We start from the raw sequence: 19335 nt of genomic DNA on the forward strand, positions 1-19335 counted from the left end.
CCTATTTGTCCTTGCAAAAGGTTTCTAATTCCGTAATATTCTTGTGCCATCTGGCATGCACTGCTCCTTTTGAGATCTATCTATCCACCGATTGACAATAATTAGGTCAGGGGACTGTGAGGGCTATTGCAAAGCCGTCAGCTTGAGCCTCTTGAGGTATTCCATTGTAGACTTTAAGGTGTGTTTCAGATCATTGTTCTGTTCTAAGACCCATCCTCTTTTTAACTTTAACTTTTTTTTACAGATGGTGTGATGTTTGCTTTCAAAATTGAAACCATTCTTCCCACAATCAATGAGATGTAGCCGGACCCCCTGCATCGACCTTTCCAATCCATGATCACAAATTTAGGTGTGAAAATGGATCCCACTTTAAAACTTGATAGCCATGTGAACACAGTGGTAAAATCTTGCTTTTTCCAGTTGAGGCAGCTGTCAAAAATCAAGCCTGTTTTGTCTAAGCGCAACCTTGAAACAATGATATGTGCTTTTATAACATCGTCTAGATTACTGCAATGCGCTTCTTTTTGGAATTAGCCAGGCCTCCATTGCTCACCTACTGCTGGTGCAAAACACTGCTGCTCGATTTTTAACTGGTACAAGAAAGCATGAGCATGTTACCCCGATTTTGGCTTCCCTTCACTGGCTTCCAATTCGTTTTTGAATCCATTTTAAAGATCCTTGTATTTGTTTTTAAATCTTTTAATGGTTGTGCCCCACTTTCTTTGTCGGAACTGATGCACCCTTATGTACCATCTTGCTCTCTCAGGTCAGCAGACCAGATGCTTTTACGTGTTCCCAAGGCACGATGCAAACTCCAAGGTGATTGAGCTTTTTCAGTTGCAGCTCCAAAACTCTGGAACGATTTGCCGTTGCACGTTAGGAAGGCTCCTTCACTAGCTGTCTTTAAATCCTATTTAAAAACACATTTCTACTCTCTGGCTTTTAACCCAGTATGATATGTTGGCGATCTGTATACCTTTTATTAAGAATCTCTTCAGCTCTTATGTGTTTATGTTTCTGTTTAATTTACCCTTTGGTTTTGTGTATCTGATATGTTGGGTTTTTTTTTTTTTTTTTTAAAAATTGTACAGCACTTTGGTCAGCCTTGATGTTGTTTTTAAAATGCTTTATAAATAAATAAATATTCCCTGTGCCACTGGCTGCAACACAAGCCCAAAGCAGATCGGTCCACAGCGATGCTTATTAGCGGGAGACGTGAACTTTTCCTGGAATTCAGCACCCTTTTTACTCCAAACACACCACTGCACATTGTAGCCAAAATGTTCTATTTTGACTTCATCAGTCCACAGGACCTGTTTCCAGAATGCATCAGGGTTGTTTAGATGTTCATTCGCAAACTTCAGACGCTGTCACCTATACAGTCAGTAGTCTGTAGTATTAGGCTTCGAAGATCTGGGGTTGGTTTGTCCAGAACCTGCACCCCTTTAGTAGCACAAACGGCACTCTACCGCAGACTTTAAGGAGCACACTTTTACTTTTATAAATGGCTGCCAGCAGATAATGGAGTCCACTCATTATCGTCAAAGTTTGACGACTCAAAGGGGCCCTCTATGTCTGAAAGTGCATGCCGTTTTACTTTCATTAACAGCACCCACTTATTATCATCAGAGTCTGATGACACTTTAGGGTCTCCCTTGGTGTCTGCGCTTTCAGAAACACAAATGGCAATCCTTTGTGTACATACCATGGACGTTATTTTCATACTTCTATGACTCTCTTGGGTTCCAAAGTGTGCACCCTTTAACTTTCATAAATGGTAACCCTTGGATGACGCTGCCCTAAACGGCCACGTATGTTGCCTAATGGAATGACCGGCTCGGTTTCCAGAACCATTGTCGCCCCTTAAACAACAGTTACTGGTATAAAGCATTACTGTCTGATTATCAAAACAACTGGGTAAAAATCACACTAAACAGAATTCAAATAATGTCCTGTTTTAAAATTTTAACTTATGCAACAAGACCCATGTCTTCTTTAAGGTTGTATTTCTCAATATGCAAATTCTCCAAAGTTAAAACCACAATGCACATCACCCAGAAAGAGATTTCAGCCAGTCCAGCATCCTGGGTTCAAGTGCTTGCCATTTGCTACTGTCTCCAAACTAAAGACTATTTCAATTGTTTTTGACTTTTAAAAGACTCGTTATACTACCTTGCCAAGACAACTAGCATTTATGCTGTATTTATAAGGTTTTACCAATTCTGAAAGATTATCTGGTTCAGCCCATAAGTCATTTAGTCTGAGCTGGCCCTTTTCCACTGAAAGGTCATTGCAAGCTGAAGCTGTTTCACCATAGCCTTAAATGAATTGCAAGAAAATACCTAAATAGGACAGCAGTTCAAATAAATTTCACACACATACATCCAAAACTCAAAAAAATACTGACAAGATTGAGAGCTGCACGTATCTGTAGTTGGGCCACAAAAATCCTAAACAAGCAATGGTCTCTGCGGATGGCAATTGGGACAGAAATCCAATGACCCCTGCAGTAGTGAGGTAGGAGCACTAATCAGTGGCAGTTTCTTTTTTTGAGCGCATTAATATTTGTCTTCTATCAATTATAATCTGAATAATGTAAAGTGACAAACACATTTTCAGTTAAAAAAAAAGTCAAAATTTGTAGTAAATATTGTAAAATGTGGTACTAATTTAACTGTAGACAGGTCAATACAATGGATATAAGAAGTTTACACACCCCCGCCAAAACTGCAGATTTTCCTTAATAAAAAAAATTAAATAATAAGAAACCAAGATAAATCCAGTCAATCCAACTTATTTCACCTTTATTACAATCTATACAAGGTAAAAACAAACCAGAAACTGTTTGATGAAAAAAAGAAAAAAAAAATCCTCCAAAAACCTGGTTGCATTAGTGTGCAGACCCCCTAAACAAAAATGTAGTTGAAGCACCTTTTGATTTTATGACAGTGCTCAGACTTTTTGGGGAAGGGTCTACCAGTTTGGCACATCTAGACTGGTTGATTTTTTGCCAACTCCTCCTTGCAAAAAATTCCAGTTCTGTAAAAATTTGAGGACATCCCCTGTGCACAGCTCTCTTCAGGTCACCCCCAGGTCTGGGCTCTGCCTGGGCCATTCCAGAACATTGCTTCTCTTTCGAGGAAGCCATTTCTTTGTTGATTTTGACGTATTCTTTGGGTCATCGTCATTCTGAAAGGTGAAGTTCCTCTTCATCTTCAGATTCCTAGTAGATCTTTGAAGATTTGGTGCCAAAATAGACTGATGCTTGGAGCCATTTATGATTCCATCGACCTTGACTTTGAGTTCCAGCTGGAGAAAAGCAGCCCTAAAGCATAAGGCTGCCTCCACCACGCCTCACAGTGGGTATGGTGCTCTTTTGATGATGTGCTGTGTGCTTTTTGTGCCAAACATACCTTTTGCAATTACGGCCAAGGAGTTCAACCTTGGTCTCATCAGGCCAGAATACATTTTTCCACATGGTTGTGAGAGACTTGGTGTGTCTTTTTGCAAAGTTTAGCCAGGATTGAACATTTTTCTTTGTGAGAAAAAGCTTTTGTCTTGCTACTCTACTACACGACCAAAACGTATGAAGAAAATTACTTGTAATTATTGTCACATTTAGGGAACAAACAGTACTTGCCAGGAAATGTAGCCAAGAGACTCTTGGTGGCTCCCCAGACCAGTATTCTCCTTGACTTCTTGTCAGTCTTGTAGGGACGTTCTGATCTTGATCCTGATGTTGAGCCACATTGTCTCCACTTGTAGATGACTGTCTTTACCATGCTCCAGCGGATGTTTAATGCTATGGATACTTTTATGTACCCCGTCCTGACTGAAACCTTTCCATGAGGTATTCCTGTTCATGTTTTAAAAGCTCTTTCCGGACCATGGCTTTTGGAGTATGTTACAACCAAGAGGATATCAGAATAACCCTACAGGAAGAGCCAAACTTTATCCGAGCTCTGTCAGAGCCACTTTAATTGATGTCAGGTGTATATTAACTACTGTTTGAGATCAGACTTATTGCGATCGGTTGAATCTGAACACAGCAACATCTTTGATTATGCACACTAATGACACCAGCTTTTTGTATGATTTTTTTTTTCTTTTTTCACTGAACAGTTTCTGATTTGCTTCACCTGCTTTGTACAGACTTTAATTTTGCAATAAAGGTGGAATAAGTTCTGACAGGATTTATCTTGGTTTTGTTTTTTTATAACACAAAATCTGAGATTTTGGCAGGAGCGTGTAGACTTTTTATATCCAAGGTATATGTCAAGTTTAACTCGAACAAGCTAAAGACTTTTTGGACTTTACTTTGCAAGACTGATTGCTGAAAACTGCTATCTCAAAAACAGTATGGACATTGGAGTATTTTTTCACCTACTGTGGTCTGGATGCCACCCAGGCCTGTATACTCATCGAAACTCCAATACCAGATATATTATATATTCACTTCACACTTTACCCAAACATAGATAACAGAACAAACAAGCATCTCTATTTGACCAAACTGATTAGACATTTCCATCCATCCATTTTCCAACCCGTTGAATCCGAACACAGGGTCACGGGGGTCTGCTGGAGCCAATCCCAGCCAACACAGGGCGCAAGGCAGGAACCAATCCCAGGCAGGGCGCCAACCCACCGCAGACTGATTAGACAAGTATTTATTAAAAGATGTAAACAAGGTGTATTGATTTTAAATACCAATTATTATTTTCCAGTAAAATCAATTGTATGTAGTAAAGATTAGTTTTACATTTGTAGTGAAGTTTTAGTACTACAACTTTTACAAGAATAGTGCTTCATTTATAAACAAGTTAAAGTAATAAGAAGTAAACTCATATGTATACTAAAAAACACATACCTTATGACTAGTGCAGTCTATTTCTGTTCAAAATTTACATGAAGAAATTTTCAAAAACGAGTCAGATAAGGAATAAATATACACTCAAATAAGGAAGTCAGGACTTGACTGTAAAAAAACACTTGTTTTAGCCAATAACATTGTTATTTTGAAAGTCTGCACTCCAGTTATACATATCATTCTAAGTGGTTTTAACTTTATAGAGTAAATAAACAAGTTATTGTAACTAAAGGTTAATGGTGTCATTCTCTTCCAGCATAGTGATACATACAATTTCTTAAAAAAGGCACTTCTGCAAGGTCAAAAATAAATCACATAAATTTAAATACAGAATCAAAGAAGAAAATGTTTGCATCAGATTAAACAATGGCATACTGTACTTAAAATGGTCAAACTAAGAAAAGCAGCATTGCAAATTAACATTTTTAGATGTTGTATACATTGAGTTACTTGCCTTTTAGACACGAGTGATTAAGGCACTAAAGGGTCAGTCACTTTCAAATAAATAAGCACAATGCAGTGTTACCAGCACAGTAGCTCACATCATAATCCACTAAAATAAAAATAAAGTATCTGTGCATAAGAACAGTTGCCATGTTTCAGACTAAAGGGTCTATATATGTAAAATGCTGAATTAAAAAATCTGAATAAACATTAACATACAGAAATGCTTACACTCAGGTTAGAATGAAGATTATACACATTAATAAGTTCCAATTAACTGGTATTAAGACACATACTATAAGTAGCTAATTTTATTTTTTCTCTTAACTAATTACAGCGTTACACTTGTGTCCATTTCTCCTGGTATGTGATCATTCTATGGCACAAGGACTCAGTCCATACTTAAAATAAGCCATTTATCATCACTGACTTGGCTCAGTAAATGATCTGCAATACTAGTCAGACATATTGTATTATTAAAGAATTATGCAGGCAAAAACCTGAGGTACTGAAGAACATGTAAAAAGATAAAGTAAAGTCTATGATGCTAAAATGTACAAAAAGGTTGAAACATTTAAAGTAACTAAATCTAAATTCTTTTAAAGGAGAATCATATTGGGGGGCAATATCATTATCCTTCCAGCTAAACTCTAGGTTAATGAAAGAATAAAAATACAGTTTCAGCAGGGATAATAAAAAAACTTCTGTCATGTCTAGTCACCTTTCTTAAGGAAACACTGCTGCTTTTGGAGAAACTCCCAATAAAACACAAGCAAAAGTCATAAGTCGATATTGAGTAAAATACTAAGGAACATGATAGTTGTTCATCAATACATTGCTAAGAAACAATCAATGAAGATACCAGTGTCCAAATTTGGCACATCAGCAAACAAATTATAATGCAAAAGCAATACATGAACATATATCCAATATGTATCTATATCAATCAATGTTTGAAAAAATAAGTTTTCAATCAACATTTGGAAACTGAAAAAAATATATAATTAATTTAAAAACAGACTTTCATTTTCCTATTATAGCCTGTGTAATTCCACATTTAATATAGGGACTGCTTTCTCCTTTCATTGTTTAGTTGAAGTCACGATCAGGAAAAATGAGGGGTGCCACCAGAGTCCACAAATACAGGGCTAGTCCTAACCAGCTGGATGAAATCTTAACCCAGACGGCAGACGATCCACTAGTCATTGCCTGGTAAGATGTATCAGGTCTGGTAAAAAATGAGACAGACAACAATGAAAATGAGAAACACATGCATACAACCAAGTGCATCTAATTTCATCTTTTTTTTTTTTTTTTTTAATATTAGCAAATACATATAAACACTTTTCATATTGTAATGTGACTAAAACTAATTTAACTTTGACACAGAACTCCAAAAAGTAGGTCAATACAATTTTTATTTAATGAATACCCCTTGTTAACATTGTCTATAATTATCGTAATGTTTTATACAACTTACTAGCTGTGTTTCCCATCTAAGACAAGTTGAGATATAAGTTACCAACATCGACCTCAGCATTAACGGTTGCAGTGCACCATCTATTCTAATATATATGTAATGCATGTAGTAATAAAATGCATTGCATTTTTCATTCCAACAGTTGACACATCACAAACATTTGTAGCAATAAAATGCATTACTACAAGTGTTTGTGATGCACCATCTGCTGGAATAACAAAAGCAATGCACATACCTCCATTATATGCAATTTGGTATGGGATTCATAAAAGTCACGTTAATGTTTGCAATGTGCCATCTGTTGGCATGACAGAAACATAGCAACCGGATGGACACACAGACACCGTTTTACTAAGGTGGATGATGATAAACACAACTAACATTCCTTTCATTTTAAAATGTAAAATTAAGTAAATAGGTAATTGACTAAAGCATTCTTGTTTTCACAATGCTGGTGAAGGGATGACACTGGAACTGCTAGTTTTCAATTCAAACATCGAAATATTAACATACTTTAATTAAAATATTTGTTTAAATAACCCTGATATTTAACCTCCGAATTCAAATGAAGCAAATATCTTAAATAAACATTCCTCAGAATGTCTGAATAAATATGCACTGCTATCCCAGTTTTCAACATGCAGGATTCTGCAACTTATTCAATTCACTTTTTAAAGCCTTTTATTGTGTCCATATATATATATTTTTTTACCAAGTCTTCAAATTCATCAAAATCAGGAGCAAAAGGCAGTAATCCATTCTACGACAAAGTAAATAATCTTACTGTATTTGCAATTCCTTGTGTGCAAATACTCATCACAAAATCATTTGTAATTCAAAAAATATATTGAGTTGGGCTCCTTAGAGGAAGCTCACTCTTGTGTAAGTAACACATAACATGAAAGAACATTCTTTCTGTTAATTCAATTCAGTGTTCAGGGAGCAATCCCAGCAGCAATGGGTGCAATGCAGGAGACAGGCCTGGGCAGGGCACACTTACGCACACATCCTTCTTCATACTCTCACAGGGCAAATTTGGAATTTGGAGAATATGGATAGAAAACCACGGTACCCAGGAGAAAGCAAAAACACACATGGGGAGAACATGTAAACTCCATGTGCCGCAATGCCACTCCATGAAAGACAGAAGTGATTATGATGTGACACACAATCTATAGTACCTTTTTAAACTGAATTACTAAAAGAAGAAATATGTAAACAATAAAATTAAAAAGCAAGGACTTCAAGTACATAAAAGCAGAAGGCTGCTTCACATTCTTATTAGACCAAAAATAAGTTTCCACAGTGTTAGCTAATGACCAGAAGTGGAAAATGGGAAGGCTAAAGAAGAAGAGTAATTTTAAAACCTGAAAAAAAAAACAACATAAATTTAAAGAAACTGAATACTATCAGATTTTGCTTATTTACTCAACAGTACGTATATAACACAATCAAAAAATAACCATGTTTCTCAACATATAATGTGACACAAGAACATTAATATATAATGATGATGACTCACAAGTACCAGTTGGTGAGAGTCATCATGATGTAAAGCGAGGCAAGCAACAAGCAGAAGTGGAAGAATGAATAGCTGTAGGTGACACCATCTTCTTCATTATCAACTGCCCGACTGACTCCATTATCATCAGTGACTTCTTCTCCTTTTGCCATAAAACCTGACCCTTCCTCTGTTAACATCAACTTGTTCACCTGAGTATGATTCGATGAACGAATACTAGAACAACAAGAACAATGACATTCCATCAAAATCAGCACATGAATCAATATAGAGACAATATTTTTAGATCATGTATAAAATTAAATTCCTTCCTTTTTTTATTAATTCATCTGTACCTTTATTCAGAATTACCAAATGTATAGCAGGAAACTAACTAACAAAATTAATTAAAATGAGCTACAAATCATAGTAAGTTTAATATATTTTTTTCCTGAAAATGTATTTGTTTTTAACCAGATTACCTAGCGTAGAGAGTGCAGAGAATAAAGATGACCAGTCCAACAATGCTTTGGGCATCCCACCACTGCACTGGTTGACCTGGAGAGGCCGTTGGAGAAGTGGAATTGGGGTTGATCACAAGACTCAGCAAACTAGGATTGCAGTTGGTGTCTATGAAATAATTTCAGGATAATGTTAATTCAAATAATAATACTTCAATCAGAATAGTTTCTAAAACAGAATTACAAATTTAATAGAATTAAAGCATGTTTATTAAACCAAACCATTATATACTGTAAATTTGCAGCACAAAACATTTTGAGTAGGTTTCCAAATCACAACGATTAGAGGAAGCAAAAAACTAATAATGAGAATTGAAGAGCTATACAGATACAAGTCATAAAATGTGACACCACACTGTAACAATATTAATACTTTTAAGGTTAAATAATTAAATGTAACACTGTAATCAAATACTTGCCTAATGAAATTCCAGGATCATGTTCTGTGATTAAATTGCCTTCTAGAGATTAAGATGCTATTGTTTTATTAACTTTTATATATATTTATATCAAAAAACATTACATTGAAAGCACTTCAAAAACTTACAGAACATACATACGTAACAAAATAAATGCATACACCTTGTGAAAGAAATCTACAATGACATGCTACCAGACAAAAGTATCCAAGGACTCCTCAGCCAATCTGTGCTTCACCTGCACCACTAGGGTGAACTCTATACAAAAGGCTCCAAGGATTCTACAAAGCATTTAAAATTCTGGAATAGATTCTTAGAGTGTATCCACAAGTGTTCTGACAAGGGAGGGCTTCAAAGCTCCATCCAGAAACAGGACAGATGAGTTTGGAAATGGATTGTGAGCTATTAGCAAGGGCTCAGCTGACACCAGGAAGGTTAAAATATTGGTGTGGACTGAACATTTTTCTTGATGTAATGTCATTTTAGATTCCGAACAGTCCTTAAAGACAGATGCCAAATTGTGTACCCCCTTGGTTTTAGCACAATAGACTCAAGATTAGTTCTGGGCTGAGAAGCACATGTAAATGTAGTGCCAGTTTGGGTTGCAGGTTTGAGGAGTCCTGCACTCTCATCCACGTACGACTAAAATTCTCTAGTCAGTCCATGTGCTTGACGTACAGCATGGCCATGCTGAAGCAGTGAACAATTTAAAAGTGATCAAGTGACTCAGAGGCAGTTCTGCGAGACAGTCTCACTAAAAGACTTTTGAGGGATGTTCTCCAGAGAACATTAACACTCAGTGACTTGCAGTAATTAGGCTGCTATCTTTTGTTTTTTCCATTTACAGGGTTTAAAAAAATGCAAACCCATCCTGTATACCTTTGGTGCTTAATAAGTATCTGCTATACCCGATAATATGCAGTACATGTGATGTTCAATAAAATTAATTAACTTTATTAACACACCAAGAATCTTGCAAAGGCAACTGTTTTAGGAAATATAGAAAACAATCTCTGACACATTTTTGTTGACTGAAATAAGTGATTTTTTTTACTCTGTGCAAAAATGAAAAAATAACATCATAAACCACTTTAACTTTACACAGCCAGAGAGAAAAGAAGTTTACTGATCCTTGAAAGGTAATTCACTTGCTTCAGCAAAAGCATGGAACATAAGAAATGGTGTATTACAGTTCAAAATGAAGTGCAAACTATAAAATAAGACTTAATTGTAACACAATATAAAGAAATATTATCCCTATACCAACATGAACATTATATTACGAGGGTGAGTCAAAAATTATCCGCACTCCGTTTATATTAAAACTTCTGTTGGCGGCACTGCCTTATCAGCGCTTTCTGTACGAGGTCCCGGTCTCCCGTCACTGCTGTGCAGGTGTGAACGTGTTATGTCAGATCATTTGTAACTGCAGCGCAAGAAACAATGGCTGCCCCACTTGTGATTTGCATGAAAGAAGAACAACATGCAGTGGTTCGTTTGTTGTGGTCTGAGGGTGTGCCTGGTGCCGATATTTATCAAAGATTTTGTGCACAGTATGGAAAAAGTGTTTTGTTACAAAGTAGTGTGTATAAATGGTCTTTTCTGAAAATTGATTCAAATAAATTCTACAGCCGGAGTGTGGATAATTTTTGACTCAACCTCGTACAAAGGGGAAGACTGGCACAATGAGGGAGGCATTATATTGTTTGATAGCTACAGGCGAAAAAGAGACCAGGATTGAACAGAGAAAGTGACTAAAGGCACTCCAGGACAATGCATCGTGGAGAGGATGGACAGTATTAGCCATGATGGTTTCTCTCTTCTGCCAGTGTAATTGCAAATATATGTTATCATGTTTTCAAACTAAAAATTACATTTGTTGTTGAATTCAGACTTCTATTATAAAGATAACATGGTCTCATGGATTAAACTCTTACTTTTATTAAGTTTCATAATATTGACTAATATAATGTGAAAATTAAAAAAACTGAAAAACAATTCTGTTAAATTCTTCCTGCCGTTGATTTTAAGCCTACTGGAGCTGTTACAGGAGAATGGCTACTTGGAGACCCTAAGAGAGTCCCTTTACCTTTCCCACACCTTACCAGGTGCTGTACTACTCATTATAGAAGTCTATCAATACAGAAATCTGTTCTGAAATGAAACTGCATTATTTTATACAAAAGCCTTGAATCTTGCCTGTTGCTATTTGAAAACGTGGTGTTGCATAACTTGATAACTTCTGTAAAAATAAAAATATAATGAAAGTAGTGTTCTCCCCGTGTCTGTGTGGGTTTCCTCCCACAGTCCAAAGACATGCAGGTTAGGTGCATTGGCGATTCTAAATTGTCCCTAGTGTGTGCTTGGGGTGTGGGTGTGTGTGTGTGTGCGCACCCTGCGGTGGGTTGGTGCCCTGCCCAGAGTTTGTTTCCTGCCTTGCGCCCTGTGTTGGCTGGAATTGGCTCCAGCAGACCCCCCGTGACCCTGTAGTTAGGATATAGCGGATTGGATAATGGATGGATAGATGAAAGTAAAGTGTATCTCACACTATGCGACTCTTCAATTCCACCCGGGGGGGTAAACGTTAACACTATACAAGATTATAGACTGTTATACCTGCCTCGCACTCTCCACCTTGCATTTTTTTAACTTGCATTGCTTTTTTTATTCCTCTTTAATTAATATTGTTTTTAATCAGTATGCTGCTGCTGGAGTATGTGAATTTTCCCTTGGGGATTAATAAAGTATCTATCTATCTATCAATGTATCAATTATCCGCAATTTGAAAATAATAATAAAAAAAAATCCAAAAACTTAAAAATCATAAAATTGAACTAACCACCCATCCACCTGCCGAAGTGCATTCAGCATGAATGATCCCGCTGTCCACTGTTTTTGTCATCATTCGCTTCAGGCACCCTCACTTACTGTTAGTCATGCTATAGCATTCACGTTGTAAAAGTTATCCACGCTTGTAATATTACTATAAATAGAACTTTTCTTTTGCTTAATACAGAACTAACTACAGATTCAACAACAAAAGTGTAACCCATTTCATGACACCCACAGTCCACTTGTGCCTATTCACAGCTATGCACAGTAAACAAAATTCTAAAAGGCCAATCACGCAGCAGCAATAACTGGTCTGTGATGCCCTTAGATCTCTGGGGGCTGAACACATTCTGTACTGAATGGACAAACGTGGGTCTACCTGGCAACGAGCGGCATGGGGGAGCCACTGAACTGCATTTGTGAAAGAGGTCAGGGTTTGCACTTGCTCACAACAAACAAGGAATTCCCAGTAAGTCATAGGTTCACACGGAGTCCCTGCCCTTCGTACACACATCACCCATCACTACTACCGGATGGTTTACTAAGGTCATCAGATTGGAACTGCTGCTCTTGCTTACAGCCTCTGGTGGAGCCCTGAAAAGCAACTGAACTTGACTACAGAGGAAGTAGAAGTTGTAATAAATTTTCAGGTGTACCTGTGGAAGGATCATTATTGAGTCTCAAGGGACAAGAGTAAAGGGCCAGCAAATGTATCCGCCAGATCCCATTTCCCCACAGATTTCACTCATCTGTGCATGGAATGTTTCAGAAGGAGCTACTGTGCCTTGTAATATGAAGAAAGAATCTGTGGGTGCATTTGTTGGGATGCTGTTCCTTTAGGCATTTTATACAACATGCTAGTTCTCTAAAACTAGTTCAACAGGAGTACATATCGTCTCCAAACCCACTTTAACCCTTTGATGTACACCAAATGACATTTTGTACGGAAGACAAAAAATGTGACAAAGTTACACCGACCCTTTTGTCATACTTACTTTTTTCATTAGTCATAGCAGACCATGTTACATACATAGTATACAGAGTGATTACAGATGCCTGTAGCAATCCTGAATGAGGTTGTACCTCCTACATTTCATAAAAGAAAAAAAATAAATGAAATAGAAAATAATGTTATACATGGTCATAAAAACATAACTGATAATGCACCTATAAATATCATTCATACATTCTCATTATCAAACCTGCTTAAACCAATTCAGTGTCAGGCTGGACCCTCTCCTGAATTACATTGGGAGCAACACAGAAAACTTGTAATGAACTGGGAGCCGGTCCATTACAGTGCACACTCATTCACACATGCGCACACACTTACATCGGGCCAACTTGGAAACAGCAACTAATCTGACTATTATGGACAAAACCCCACACAGAGACACAGAAAAACTGCACACATACAGACAAACACTAGACAAACATGGGATTCTAACCCAGAATGCATCATTGTTACGTGTACAGTGAAATTCTTACTTGCATAGGTTAATCAAAATTCAACAAGTCATATAGAATTTCATGCATGGAGTTTATTATAAAATACATTACAAAATATTTGTAAATAGCTTTATATCACCAACAGTTTCTAAAAGAATGTGTTTCATTTGTAACATTTCTAAAAAATACAGCTTTAGAAAGCCAAATCACAACATTTTGTATTACACTTTTCTTACAGTTATTAGACATGTGGCTGTTAACTCTGTAACTCTACTTCTATTATTAGTAGTCAGTAGTAGTTATTCTGATAAACTGGAAGAACCCAAACTCTCCTCTTTTAAGTCAGTGGGAAACCGATGTGTTATATTATTTGAAATTGGAAAACATCAAATACTCAGTTAGAGGATCCGTACAGACTTTTTTCAAAACATGGCAGGATCTAATCAGCAATATTTTAAAATAAGTTCATAAAGCACAGAGAATTTATTAATTTAGGTATGTTTACAAGCCTTAAATTTAACGCCGTTTGGCTTGCTCTCTTTCTCAGGGGTGGGGATCCATCTGTTCTCAACTCAATTTTTCTTTTTGTAAAAACTTGATTGCTTTGTATGGATTGTAATAAAATTAATAAAAAAAAAAAAAAAGTAGTCAGTCTCCTCCAGAGTAATACCATTTCGTAAAATAATTGCCTTTACATTAACTGGGTGGTACCAGCCAGGATTAATTGCTGTAACTTAGCTAAAACCCATCTTTTCTTACCTGGACTTTAGGAAGGATGGACACAATGGAGATTATGAAACAGAAGATTAGATTTAGACTAATGAAGAGCTTGTTCTCTGCACAGTCATTTGGCTTAGTATAGTACAAGTAGAAGAGCACCACAGCAGCAAAAGCAGCAATATAAAATAGGATGGTGAAAATGAGCAGGCCTGTCAGCAGAAAAAGTTTATATGTTAACCACTCTTTGCCATACTACATGTTGACATAATAAAGATTAAACCCTCATTCACCCTAACTTTAGAGATTTTGCACTAAATCACATTAGACAATATGTCTACGTCTGGACTAAAGAAAACTTCAGACTAAGCCCCGTGTGCCCAACCCCTCACCCCCCTTCAATCATCTGTCCTTCAATTAGCAACCTTTACATGGGAAGCTTGCACTTCCATTTTCCGATTGGGACAATTTATTTGCAGCATTAGAATGATGACATAAACTGCAGACCATTTATGAACTACACTTAAGAACTTAGCAAAGAACTTGACAAAGTATGATGCAGTGAACTTATAATAAGAAATGCAGTTTGAGTACAGCATAATGCCACTTTAACATGAAAATCCTTAGACAGTTCAACAGTTCAGACATTTTAAATTCCAAGGTGCAATTATGTATAATCTTTTTTGCAAATTAACCTACTTCTGTAATCTGCTCCATGGTTGACATGAACATTTTCCTTACTACAAAAGTTTCTGGTACGGTGCAATAAGCATTCGTGGGTAAATAAAATTAGAACACCAACAACTTAATTAAAGGCAACATATACAATTCAATGTGTGTTGTTGCAGTCATTGTTTTTTTTTGTTTTTTTTAATTCTGCCTGTATTCCAGACTCTCTTACAAGCAAATATATATAGATATAGATATATATATATATCTCTATATATCTATATATATCTATATCTCTATATATCTATATATATCTATATCTCTATATATCTATCTATATCTCTATATATCTATCTATCTATAGAGATAGATAGATAGATAGATAGATAGATAGATAGATAGATAGATAGATAGATAGATAGATAGATAGATAGATAGATAGATAGATAGATAGATAGATAGATAGATAGATAGATAGATAGATAGATAGATAGATAGATAGATAGATAGATAGATAGATAGATAGATAGATAGATAGATAGATAGATATAGATATACAGTACAGGCCAAAAGTTTGGACACACCTCCTTATTCAATGTATTTTCTTTATTTTCAGGACCATTTACAGCACTCCATCACTCTCCTTCTTGGTCAAATAGCCCTTACACAGCCTGGAGGTGTGTTTGGGGTCATTGTCCTGTTGAAAAATAAATGATCGTCCAACTAACCTGACTTCTGCACAACACAACTGCTGGTCCCAACCCCATTGATAAAGCAAGAAATTCCACTAAATAACCCTGATAAGGCACACCTGTGAAGTGAAAACCATTTCAGGTGACTACCTATTGAAGCTCTTGAGAGAATGCCAAGAGTGTGCAAAGCAGTAATCAGAGCAAAGGGTGGCTATTTTGAAGAAACTAGAATATAAAACATGTTTTCAGTTATTTCACCTTTTTTTGTTAAGTACATAACTCCACATGTGTTCATTCATAGTTTTGATGCCTTCAGTGAGAATCTACCAATGTAAATGGTCATGAAAATAAAGAAAACACATTGAATGAGGAGGTGTGTCCAAACTTTTGGCCTGTACTGTGTATGTATTATGTGTATGTATGTATATATATATATATATATATATATATATATATATATATATATATATATATATATATATATACACATATATATACACACATATATACACATATATTATTATATATAGATATATATATATATATAGATATAGATATAGAGATATATATATATATATATATAGATATATATATATATATATATATAAATAAAATATTCTGTGTAAACACACACACGTATTTATCACAATTAGTGGATGTGGAGTGCTCTTATAACCTGTGGATAAAAACTGTTCTTGAATGTAGTGGTGAGATGGTTGAAGCGTCCTGAGCAGAAGAGGAAGAGAAGTGTCTGTGCAGGATGCCTCAGGCCTTTAATACCACCTGCCTTTCTAATGCAGCATGTGTTAAGTATGTCCTGAACAAAAGAGAGCTAGCTGCATGCTAGAAATATACTGTCCTGGCTTCACCACCCATTACAGTGCTTTGAGTATCTCAGCTGTATAGCTGTCATACCAGCTAGTAAATGCAGACTCTACTCAGCACCTAAAGAAGATGATGAGCACAGATCGAGATAACTGATGTTTCCTGAGATGTCTGGGAATTTACCTAATATTTACCTTTTGTAATGGACAGCCAGGCCAGCTTCTTAAGGGAAGGACCGGGGAAAGGAGCTTGCACAGGGAAGTACCTCCCTCAGAACGGCAAAGGGCAGTCCCCCTGACTTGCTAGGGTGCCACGGGTTTGGAGCATGGAAGCTCAACCCTGTTGGGGCCCAAGGCCACCACCAGGGGGCGCAAGGAGAACAGCTGAGCCCTTCTGTGCAGGGCACCCGTCACACCCAAAAGTATGCCCAGAAGGAGATTTACAGGACACCAGGACCCTTCCTGTTGCTCTATAAAAGGAGCCTCCTCACTCCGTTGGAAAGAGTTGGAAGTAAGAGGATGAAGCTTGAGGGGGTAGTAGTGGCGAGAAAGAGAGAGAAAAGTGCTGTGTTGGTTTATTGTGCTTAATGCTGTGCTGTACCCAGGGCATTGTTAGTGGGGAAACAGATGAAAAGTGTTTCCCTCTTGGAAATAAAGCCGTGTGTGTGTTGCTGGACTTGTGCCTGTGTCTGCTTGTGTCAGATGTTGAGGAGCTGGAGCTCCCTGGTGGTCACACTGTGAAAACAATTATTAGAACCTGTATTAGATAGCACTGAAATAATATTTTCATGCAACCTCTAACCCAAAATGCTGTAATGAAGGGTTCATTTTTAAATATAAGACTTTAACAGATTGGCAGGGATACTAAAGACTGATGTAAAAAAACACTAGTCCAAACGTATTATACTTACATGCATACCAGCACTTGCTGTTACCATCCTCTGCCTTCTGTAGCCATGACTGGTTCCAGGAATGAGCAAAATCAATCAGGAGGATCAGCTGGATGATAATGAAGGTAAAGGCCCCAACCAAACCAAAGTAGAACCAAACTGCAAAAGGAAAAAGGTACAAAGTAAAACTGACTGAACTAATATGATGGCAGCTTGATGAATGAGGTCTCCAGGACTCTAAACAAATCCAAATCATATTATGTGATATCATCTACTGTTAAATTCTACTCTGTACTTCTAAAATTTTTATTTTTATACTGTATTGAGGATTTGTTCTGTTCTGTGTATTGTACTGTACTGTATTGACCCCGTACTTTTCAACACCCACTGCACATCCAACCTACCTGGAAAGGGGTCTCTCTTTGAACTGCCTTTCCCAATGTTTCTTCCATTTTTTCCCTACAAGGGTTTTTTGGGAGTTTTTCCTTGTCTTCTTAGAGAGTCAAGGCTGGGGGGCTGTCAAGAGGCAGGGCCTGTTAAAGCCCACTGCGGCACTTCTTGTGTGATTTTGGGCTATACGAAAAATAAATTGTATTGTATTGTAATACTCAACTAAGTGAGATCAAAGTCACAGCATTTGAGAAACCCCAAGAGATTTTTAACAACTGTTCACTTTTCAGAAAGCATAACAGATTTTTTATCACTTAAGAAACCAAACAAAGTAACTGACAAATGAGATTGCTATGTGCAAGATGTATATTTCAAGTTTCAATTTTGTTTCTTTATTTCAACCCTGTCACAAACCTCATCAACTACTAAAGCTGTCAAGCTTCTCAACTCCCATGTTTTACAGATTTTGAACTGTTCAATTTCTAGTGACTGAATAGTTTTGTAAACGTTTTGTTCATTCCCTTGAAGAACAAAATTAATTAATTAAATAAAAGTGTTTAATGATAAAGAGTAACCAATTTCTACCTTTTCACACTGTTATGAAAATCTAAATTTACACATTTTTATGAATTCATTTCATTAAATTGTAATTATTTCATCACAATTGCTTTTTTTTGTTGTTGTTCTTTAACACTAGAATTACCAGAGCCTACGAAAAAACTCGTAATTCCGTCCCACCTTAAACTGCTTCTTAAATCCCTTCACACCTCTCCGCCAGCGCCCTTTGTCTTCTAAATGTGCTGATAAAGAGAAGTCGGCTATTCCATCCACCCCACCAATTTAGAACGTGCACGAACTTCTCTCAGCTCATGCCTTGATTGAGTATCTGGGAGTGAAGTGGAGTTTTAGAGTGGAAATAATAGATCGTTGTTTGGAACACACGCATTTCATGTCTGTTCCGTTTCTACAGTAATCTGTGTCAACATATTGTTAAAACAGAAACTTTTTTTATATTCTAGTAGTAGATGACAAAATGTAGGCATAAACTATATAATGTATGAAGCCTGAAGTCCAAATAGCAAAGAAACATTTTCACAAGAATAACACAATTGCACTTTTATTCAAACATATAACTGCAGAAACAAAAAGCCGCCTTAACATGCGACATTGACACCAGTTTACTGTAACTGAGACCGTGGCTCAATAGACTCAGCCCCCGCTTGGGAATCAAGGGTGCGGTTCGATCCTGCCCCTCCGTTTTGAGAAGTAAACTGCTCTTGTCTTACTGTTTTAGAATAAAAGCATACATTTGATTTCAGTCTGTAACAGCCGGTGCAGTTTATGATCCTTGTAAAGGTTAGCTTTTTTTTATTCACTTTTCACTCTCTCAGTCGCGTTCAGAATCAATCCATACAACCCCATCTGACACGGCTGTTTTCACTAAAGACGCTATAGCTCTGCAGTGTACCACGATGCATACTAACGCACAATCACCCCCCAACCCCGGTTCTGACACACAAACGCTGGCGAAGCTGCCTTCTTCGTATCTCACCGTCACTTGCTTTTCGTTTTATTGAGTGTTCCTGCCAGTCCCGCATGTTGCTGTATGCTTTTCTTTTGTACTACAGGACATGCAG

General features: G+C 36.8%; 1 protein-coding gene across 2 annotated transcripts in view; it reads right to left on the minus strand.

Moving 5' to 3' along the window:
• Nucleotides 1-4696: 4696 nt before the first annotated feature.
• Nucleotides 4697-19335, minus strand: part of serinc2l (serine incorporator 2, like) — a 32140-nt gene continuing 17501 nt past the window's right edge. The window contains exons 5-10 of one of the 2 annotated variants that reach the window (XM_039739537.1): nt 17330-17467; nt 14276-14445; nt 13063-13153; nt 8778-8925; nt 8317-8532; nt 4697-6542 (exon numbers count right to left, since the gene is read on the minus strand). In XM_039739537.1, coding sequence (XP_039595471.1) covers nt 6404-6542; nt 8317-8532; nt 8778-8925; nt 13063-13153; nt 14276-14445; nt 17330-17467 — 902 coding nt within the window. In that variant the 3' untranslated portion in view covers nt 4697-6403. The remainder of the gene's footprint in view (nt 6543-8316; nt 8533-8777; nt 8926-13062; nt 13154-14275; nt 14446-17329; nt 17468-19335) is intronic. The other variant, XM_039739538.1, reaches the window with a different exon arrangement.

This window comes from Polypterus senegalus, chromosome 17, assembly GCF_016835505.1.
Source record: "Polypterus senegalus isolate Bchr_013 chromosome 17, ASM1683550v1, whole genome shotgun sequence".
NCBI classification, from domain to species: Eukaryota; Metazoa; Chordata; class Cladistia; order Polypteriformes; family Polypteridae; genus Polypterus; species Polypterus senegalus.